Raw genomic sequence first — 8,391 nt, forward strand, 5'->3', positions numbered from 1 at the left:
GAGGGCCAAAAGTGGATGATATTCCTCCACACAGCAGCCGAGTGCTCCCACAGAGAAAGAAATTCAGAAGGGATTATAAGTGATGGGGGGGGAGAAAAATAGAAAGAGAGGTGTGATACCGGCTCTTAAAATAGTGTCTCTTCCCAGTTTTTTGTCACCTGGGAACAGCTTGAACAGAGAGTGTGAGAACTTGCTTTAGACCAACACCTTACATTAATGATTTGCCAGCAGCTCATTCTTCAATGTGCTGTTCACCCTGCCTCGCGCACAATAGCATCATTTCATCGTCCCTGTTGATTAATGGCGCGTGTGGTGTGTCCATGCCCGAGCACAACTTCACATGTGAGCTGCATCTGAGTGAAGGATAGCGCTCCCCGGTTTAATAGAAGAGTCTGCCTATGAAATTCCCTCATAAGAAAATGAACACATCCCAGAAAAGCTGGACCCAGATGCTTATGGAAATCCGAGGCAGGGGAAGGCCGTGTCAGGAGCTCGGATCCACACTGGCCCCTGTGGGTCGCCGGGGGAAGTTCAGTCTGGCAGTGAGTTTGAGGGAATAAATTCCCAGCCGTTTACCTTTGTCAAACACATTTAGGTTCCTCCGAGCAAAACAGTGGAGAGCACAAACAGCTGGCGAGTATTTATTTTCGGAAGTGGAGTCAGAGGGGTGTCTGAGCTTCCTTGATCATGAACCAAAATGCCAGCACCATGACCACTGATAACAGTGGGAGTCGTAAACAAGCTAATCACAGTAGGGCCCATTTGTATTCTCGTTTGGGTTTGCACGTGTCGATGTGCAGGGGGAGGGCGCCGAGGGCCAGGGGAACAGGCGAGGGCGCCGGCGGAGAACGGGGACGGGGACACGGATGGAGGGTGGGGCGGTGTGTGAAGGGGTTAAGTTCCCTCCCTGGTTGCATGCTGCTTTCCCTTGCTCTGTCAAGCCCCATTAAACCTGCTACACCACAGCAATATGGTGCCATCAATTACAGGCACGCTGCCATCAATGCAGAGCGCAGAGGAGAGGCAGGAACATATAAACAGGACAAACGGCCACATAAAAGCCCTGCAGCTACATAAAGCCCTGCAGCCTGCCTGCCTGCTTTTCTCACACACACACACACACACACACACACACACACACACACACACACACACACACACACACACACACACACACACACACACACACACACACACACACACACACACACACACACACACACACACACACACACACACACACACACACACACACACACACACACACACACACACACACACACACGCTCCTCTGTCTGTCTCGGCATCACCTCTGAGGTATAGTGTGTCTGTGCATGAGTGGATGCTTTGTCTCAAATGCACCGAGTCGACATATACAAAACGCATTCCTCTGAGATTAACTTTCATTGACGATAGCTATCAGCTTTCTGGAAAGGCTGAGAAAAGCAGACTTGGGCCCACTAAGGGACAAGCTCAATTACAGTGTGCTTCTACTGCCCCCATGTGATGGAAGTGAAACAATTCAGAACAACGGACACGCAAGCCTGAAGATCCAGATCTGCTCGCTGAGTTTTGTTGCTGAACATGTTCATCCTTTTATGGCTCCTTCCTGCATGCCTCAAAGTAAAAGCCTGGTTTTATGAACATGGAGATTGGCAGCATGGATGCGTAGTCTCTGCAGAAGTGAGGAGTCAACGTGGAGAAAAATGGCAAAGTGTCCACCATGCTGAGGAATCCATCGCAAGAAGAACTGAGGATGCTTGAGAGCAAAGGGAGGAATTACCTTGTGTTACTATAGAGTATGCAATAAGGTGCTCGGCCGGTGTATCTACAACACTTCTCACTATCATGGGCCAGAAAAGAAAAGAAAAATCAATGAGACCATGAGATTAATAGTCGGATCAATAGCAGCGAGCATTCCTCGAAAGGGACACTTACAGATGGGTGTCTCATCTCCATCACAGAGTAACCTGCCTCCCTCAAGGTTCAGAGCCGATTTTCAGCCATTCAGGAATAGAAAGACATAACAGCTGCACTCATCCGGCGTCTGAGAGGAGAGACACTACCACTGCACCGAGATCTGTGAAGGTAATTGTTGAAGCCCCATCTTTCTTTGACTTTTGCTGTTGGGGTGTAATAATGGAAAATTACATATTTGATAGTTTAATAGGCCAAAACAAATATTAAACATGCCAGATGCATTATGGGTAACAGCTCAGATAAAATCTTGACACGACTTGAAAAATCCACATCAAATACTGTTTTGGCAACCAATTCAATTATAAGTGCCCCAACAATCCCTGACCTACATTTACATTAGGTTTATGTGATTCCAGTGATTTTCACACAATCACTTTAATTATTGACTTGGATGTTACACTCTCTCAGATAATATAGAATATACACAGAGTTTGATGAAAGCTCCATAATTCTCTGTGGAGCTCAGCACTACAGGGATAGTGTCGCCAAACAGTTATTATTAAGGTATTTTTCCTTAAAACTTGTCTGGAGTGTGTAATAGTATCAGAATTGGATTCTGTTGAGTTATTGAGTTATTCAGGGGGATTGGTGCATCTCTCACAAATAAAATAAAAAAGAGGCATTTTAGACATTCAGAATGTTTATCATTTATTGGATTTATCAAAGATTTATAGAATTATAAAAAGCAGCACATTGAATAACAACATTATAATTTTTCTTTAAGCCTGTTGCATGTTAGAAGGCGACAAAAGGCTTGGCTCACTTAAAGTAGCAACAGCCATAACAATAATGAGTAGGAGACACTCAAAACTTTCTTATTTCTTATTATGTTAGAATTTTAAAGGATGGGTTTACCCAAAATGTTCCATATTTTCTCACTTAACACTATTATCTAGTCCTGCATTTAACATTTTTGAAGGTTTTTAGTTATCTGTGGCTATTCACAGACCTCAATGTGAAGCGTTATCATTGGAACTATGTTGAATCAGAAAATGAAAAATGGCACACTGAGATCTGAGGATTAATCTGGTGATTATTTCTGAATATACAAATGTTTTAATTTCTTAAATTTCTAACTGTTCTGTTCAGCTCCATTGAAATAAGGCAGAGACAAATAAACCAGCTTCTTATGGTTGGGGTAAACCAACCCTTTAAACAGGTTACACAGTAAAAAAGAAAGTTAAGTTAAACACAAAGAAAGGTATTTACAAATGGTCTCACATTGAACTGGGTCTCATGTGGAATTGATCTGAGAGGAGGAACTGCTGCTGCCGGAGCTCTTGGTCTTCTGCCCTCTGGTGGCGCTGGGCTGCCGCTGCACTCTCTGGCTTGGGCCCTCTCTGCTCTTGTCGCTGTGGCTCGCTCCAGCTTTACTGCGCACTGCTGACAGGAAGAAAACATATGATGAGATGAAAGATCGGACGAAGGAGGAGTTATTCTTACTGCAGCCTTAACTTTATTCCAAGCAGCAAGGCACCTTCGAAAATGTAAAGGACAATGGCGAGGAAAACAGATGAGAAAATATGCATTTCACATAAGACGTCAGAGAAAATGGTTACAGATTCTTTACCTTCTCTTAACATAGCACATCTACATTGCACACCTTAATCTAGCATGCACCATGAAGTGACTAGAAAGTGGTTTTAGCAATTATGCACTCTGATGGCTGAGTCTGAGGAGATTTATCTTGGATCTGTATATCTCTTCATTCAGTATGTAATGTCAAGAAGGCTTAGTAAAAACTATTACTCTTTTATTACAGTAAGTACCAAGCAGCAACAACCAGACGGAATGGGGAGTTTTTAAGAATTTTCCAACTTCATATCTGGTGTAATAAATAATTTTAGATTTTAAAATTCTTGTTCAGTTCAGTTAAGACACAATCACAAAAGTTTAGATGATTTGTCTCGAGTGAAATCTCTCATTTCCTTCATCTTCTTCTAGTTTTCCGGTGTGCACCGGCCAACAGAGATCGATTATTGCTTTTTGTTTTTTAAGCCCCATTATTTATCTTCTTCACTCACACAGACAGACAACTCCACCTCAGAAGGAAAGGACACTTGGCTGCCAAAGAAACATTTAGCAGTCCAGTGTGTTAAAATGTCCTAACGTTCAGAAATTGGAGCAGAAAAGTGCAACTGTCCAAATACTTTTCTGAAATTTGTATTCTCCCCAGGAGATTTTTATATCCAGTATATTGTAAAAGCCTAGCTTTCACTGAAAATCAGACAGTTGAATTCTATTTTCCTCAATTGCTGTGAAATATTCAAGGAATTCTATTTTTTCTGTTCTGTTCAACATTCATGCAGAGAGACGAATTTTGGAATTTCTACATCAATTCAGAGTCCCACAAATAAAGCTTTCCGAATATAATGTCATTTCAACCATTAACTGGTATCGGAGGATTTCTTTTCGACTTCCTAGGCACTTTCAAAACAAAATAAGAATGAAATGTGCAAACATTTTCAATCCACACACACACATGCAGGTACACACACATGCATACAACATTTTTCACTCTGCACAGTTATGAGATGGGAAGAGCAGTCAAAACACAGAATTAAGTGTCGGCACAAACCCCGACATTTATAATAAGAAAGGAAAAAGGGCAAGCAAGCAGACAGATGGAGGTGAGGGACACAGTGCACCAGAGGGGACCTTGAGAGTGAGGAGAGCTAGAGTCTTGGGGGCCGTAGACCGCAATCTTAGTGTTGACCCTTGTGGCTCTGAGGCCAGACGCTGAAGGGGGAGCGGCAGGAGGCTTAGGGCTCTTTCCAGAGACCAAAGTGTCCTCTTCTTCAGGAAACAAAAGGGACAGAAAGAAAAGGGGAAAAAAACAGAATTCATGGGGAATAAAAAGGAACTTAGAAAGCAAAGTGGTGCGCACACAGTGGTGATCATCTTATCAGACCTTCTACTGTATAACCTTGGTCTTCAGTTCACCGCCATTCAAGTGCAAAAGCTCATTATGGGGTGAAGTGAAGAGGGAATTTAATTAGTTGGGGGTGTAGGCGACGCAGAGTGAAGGACAAGAACCCTCTGCTACAGTACGTACTGTACTTCAACGGAGGAATGTGAGCGTTTCACATGCCTGAAGAGGGACGGGAGAAGCAGAGAGCACAGGGAGAATACAAAGGTTAAGTGAAAGGAAAAGTTCGTCAGAAAAAAACCCTGCATTAAAACATTCCGAAAGTTGGGACCGTTACTTCACAGGGATCCACTCCCTCTGCAGCACATACCCAGTGGTGTTTCAGCCATTTGTAGCCGGGTCAGATATGAAATGACAATGGACTGAGAGTTTCCAGTTGCTATAGTTCATCTAGTGGTGAAGTTGCCTGTTGCAGCCGAATCCCCCTCACCTCACCCTCCCCCATCCAAACATGAAAGAAAATCTGTGGCAGCTTCAGTTGTCATGAAAACTCAAAAAGGTGTTTAGTTTGTCCAGTCTGTAGAGAGGACCTGCTCCTGATGTAAATATAAAGTATTTTAATATAAAGGGCCCATTCTAGGGTAAAGAAAACAACAATTAATACAAAATAAATAATTACACCCAGGTGAAAACATGACTAGGATTGTTTCATATTAATTTTCAGCTAATAGATCCCTTTCACCTAAATCTTACACACTGGACCTTTAACTACGTCCGGTATTATCATTCCACCATCTCGAGTGCCAGAAATCAATAACCCTGAGTTGCAGTTAACAACAGTCAAAATGAATTCTGTTCTATATGGGAAAGTATGAACAATACCAGTCTCCTAGACCTCTAACAGGTTAAAGAGAAAGCAGCCGCCATTAAAGCTTTCAATTAAACCTATAAAATTGCGCCTCTTGACTGGGAGAGGGTGTAGATGAGACCTTCAGTGGGAAGGTCTGAAGGTCTCAGTTTGGCAGTGGACCAAAACGTAGTCACTCATTTGCTCTATAGAAAGTAGTGAACTGATCCAACATCACATCTCATCATCATTATTTATTCATTATCATCATTATTTTTGCATCTTCATATCTATAAAATGCACTTAAATAAATATTGAGTTATTTTGAAATAAGTCTTTTGAATGTGATGGCGTAGTTTGAGCATTATGGAAAGAACAGGAAACCTTCACATTACTCTGACTGGGAATGTGTTCACACATTAAATTATAACCAGGATGATGGCAGCCCTGCACTCACAACCTTTCAGCCGTGTTGAATTTGAGCTTTGTAATCAGATTTACATCCTACATAATTAGCTGAATTGATTGTGTTGGGGCCCAATACTTTAAATGATCTCTACATGAATTAGTCATTAAGTAATTGATTTGACATAACTGCCAAGTGCTTTAACAGCTTTTGATGTGATGTCATGTCTGATGTTTTTTTCAGTATCACAGTATCAAATAAGTCACAATTTCTCCAGCATGGATTTACAACTACGCTACTTCCACCTGTGTATATTTATATCTGCCGCTCGTAAATAGGGCTAGTAGTGTATACCATGTATATAAAGAGGTTAGTACAATGACACATTAACGCAGCAGTTGAGATGTCAGTGCCCGAAATGCACAGTGAATGTGAATAATGAATAGGTTCCATTTCATTTTACCAGTGAAAGGTGGTGCTGTGTCGTTTTGACAAGCGGTTGTTGCACTTATTAGTTCCACTTGCTATGACATGATATTTTTTTGTGAAACCCCGTCTGTGGTATATATTTAGAGTAAGTACATTGACACATAAGCTTCAAGACCTTCAAAATCACCCAGTCAAGACAATTCAGGCTTCAGCTGGGATATTGGTACATTTTGTTATTCAAACACAAAGGTCTAGCAAACCAACACCCCACCCCCACGGATATTTAAACTGTGAATACTATAATAACTACTATATATGAATAATACAACACAAATGATCCACTAGCGAAATGGCTCTGCTGCAGGGCTTTAATCAGGATGACGCCATATCGGTTTTTGTATTGAGTTTAATGAAAAATAACATCCCACCCAAAGCCTTTATCACTATCAATCATGTTTTGTTTCTTTACAATTGACGTTTATAAGTAGCCAAAATATTTTTCTGTAATCCCCAGCAATCCCCATGTTTCAGCAATCGGCCCCTTTTTTACAAGTAGATATGTGACTTAAATGTTCTGATATTGATGCGCAGCCCCGGATCAGCCCCGGAGCAGTTTACAGCATGAAAAGCTTCAACCTGAGCAAAAACCTCCTCCGCCACAATACGGAGAAACACCTTCTGGCTTTCCACCTGCGATGCAGTCAGTTAATTGCCACTGCTCCCACTGCTCCCAGCTATCCAGACACTCACCTCTGGGCTCTGTGGGGGCTGTGGTAATGGTGGTGTGGGAGGCAGCTGAAGTAGACTCTCCGCCGCAGCTGTCGGCCACTCTCTGACCCGCACACATGGCCTTCAGTGTCTGGCAGACTGCTTGAGGAGCCACGTTCATTTTCAACAGCTCCACTATGATCCTGCGAGAACAAGAGGAGGAGCATGAGAAACAGACAAACAGCCTTTCGCCTCAGTGTATTCCTCCACACACACCACAGGCAGCTTTCCTCCCGGGTACCAGTGCGCTTACTTGAACACCTCTTGGTCAATAGTGAGTCCTGCAGCCTGGGTCAGTTCATACAGCTCCGCTTCCTCGGGACTGAGCACCTTCTTCTTCTTGATGGCATATTTCTGCACGTTGGAGGTGACCACCAGAGCGGGGGAGTCAGGGGCGGAGGGCAGAGTCTGCTGCGGTTGTTGAGACATCAGTGGTGGATGCCTGAGAGCAGAGGACGTGTGGCTGTACACCAGGCACAGGGAAACACGGGTTTAACGTTGAGCACAGTGAGCTGGGCGCCCAGAATGTAAACATGGAAGAGATATACCTCAACCCCCTCAACGAGTATCATCAATCACATGAGAAAAGACCGGAAGCACATTGTCATAATCACAGTCAAAGTTGTTTTAAGTGAAAATGTATAAATACGCACTGAGAGACTTGCGATGAGTTTCCACTCTACTGCTGTTCTTGATCAGGACGGGGGGACGCGCGAAAAATACGTCATAACCACATGACCAATCGCGCTGCATGGTGGGACTTGTAGTTCGTACTGGTGATAGGGGTTCAAAGAAGTTATCGTTCCTTTTTACTCTTTAATATGTCTCTATGGTAACCACAGACTGTGATGGTTTCGTATAAAATTAATGTTCTGTTTTCAAAAAATTGAATATAAGCCCTTTAATAAAAAAAAAATATCTGGACTATGTGATTCTTTAGACATTGATTATTCATTGCTCCCTTATTTCTATTATTTCTATGAAAATTGATTATAAATAATTTAAGCTGATGAATTGACACATTCATCAGGACGTCAGCTTATTTTCGCATATTTACGATTTGCTTCTTGTTAGCGTCGACACGACTAGTTT

The 8,391-nt window shown here is 42.5% G+C and overlaps 1 protein-coding gene across 6 annotated transcripts; it reads right to left on the reverse strand.

Moving 5' to 3' along the window:
- Positions 1–2,615: 2,615 nt before the first annotated feature.
- On the reverse strand, positions 2,616–8,049 carry mzt2b (mitotic spindle organizing protein 2B). 6 transcript variants are annotated; one of them, XM_062413450.1, is made up of 5 exons: positions 7,953–8,049; positions 7,553–7,762; positions 7,282–7,442; positions 4,639–4,776; positions 2,616–3,363 (listed from the first exon to the last, which is right to left on the reverse strand). In XM_062413450.1, exons 2-5 carry the CDS (start codon positions 7,726–7,728, stop codon positions 3,215–3,217), a joined length of 624 nt encoding a protein of 207 aa, XP_062269434.1. In that variant the 5' UTR covers positions 7,729–7,762; positions 7,953–8,049; the 3' UTR covers positions 2,616–3,214. The 6 variants fall into 6 exon arrangements, with proteins under 6 accessions (XP_062269434.1, XP_062269436.1, XP_062269433.1 ...); XM_062413452.1 differs by having other exon boundaries at positions 4,639–4,773; positions 7,848–7,984; XM_062413449.1 differs by having other exon boundaries at positions 7,848–7,984.
- Positions 8,050–8,391: the final 342 nt, after the last annotated feature.

Source organism: Platichthys flesus, chromosome 19 (assembly GCF_949316205.1).
Source record: "Platichthys flesus chromosome 19, fPlaFle2.1, whole genome shotgun sequence".
In the NCBI taxonomy this organism is placed as follows: domain Eukaryota; kingdom Metazoa; phylum Chordata; class Actinopteri; order Pleuronectiformes; family Pleuronectidae; genus Platichthys; species Platichthys flesus.

What these genes read in the sequence shown, in the direction of transcription:
- mzt2b (XM_062413450.1), bottom strand. Translation starts at nt 7,728, where the DNA reads ATGTCTCAACAACCGCAGCAGACTCTGCCCTCCGCCCCTGACTCCCCC. An exon ending in AGCCCCCACAGAGCCCAGAG is followed by an intron (nt 4,777 to 7,281) that starts GTGAGTGTCTGG and finishes TGTTTCCTGAAG; the next exon opens with AAGAGGACACTTTGGTCTCT. An exon ending in TAGCTCTCCTCACTCTCAAG is followed by an intron (nt 3,364 to 4,638) that starts GTCCCCTCTGGT and finishes TCTTCCTGTCAG; the next exon opens with CAGTGCGCAGTAAAGCTGGA.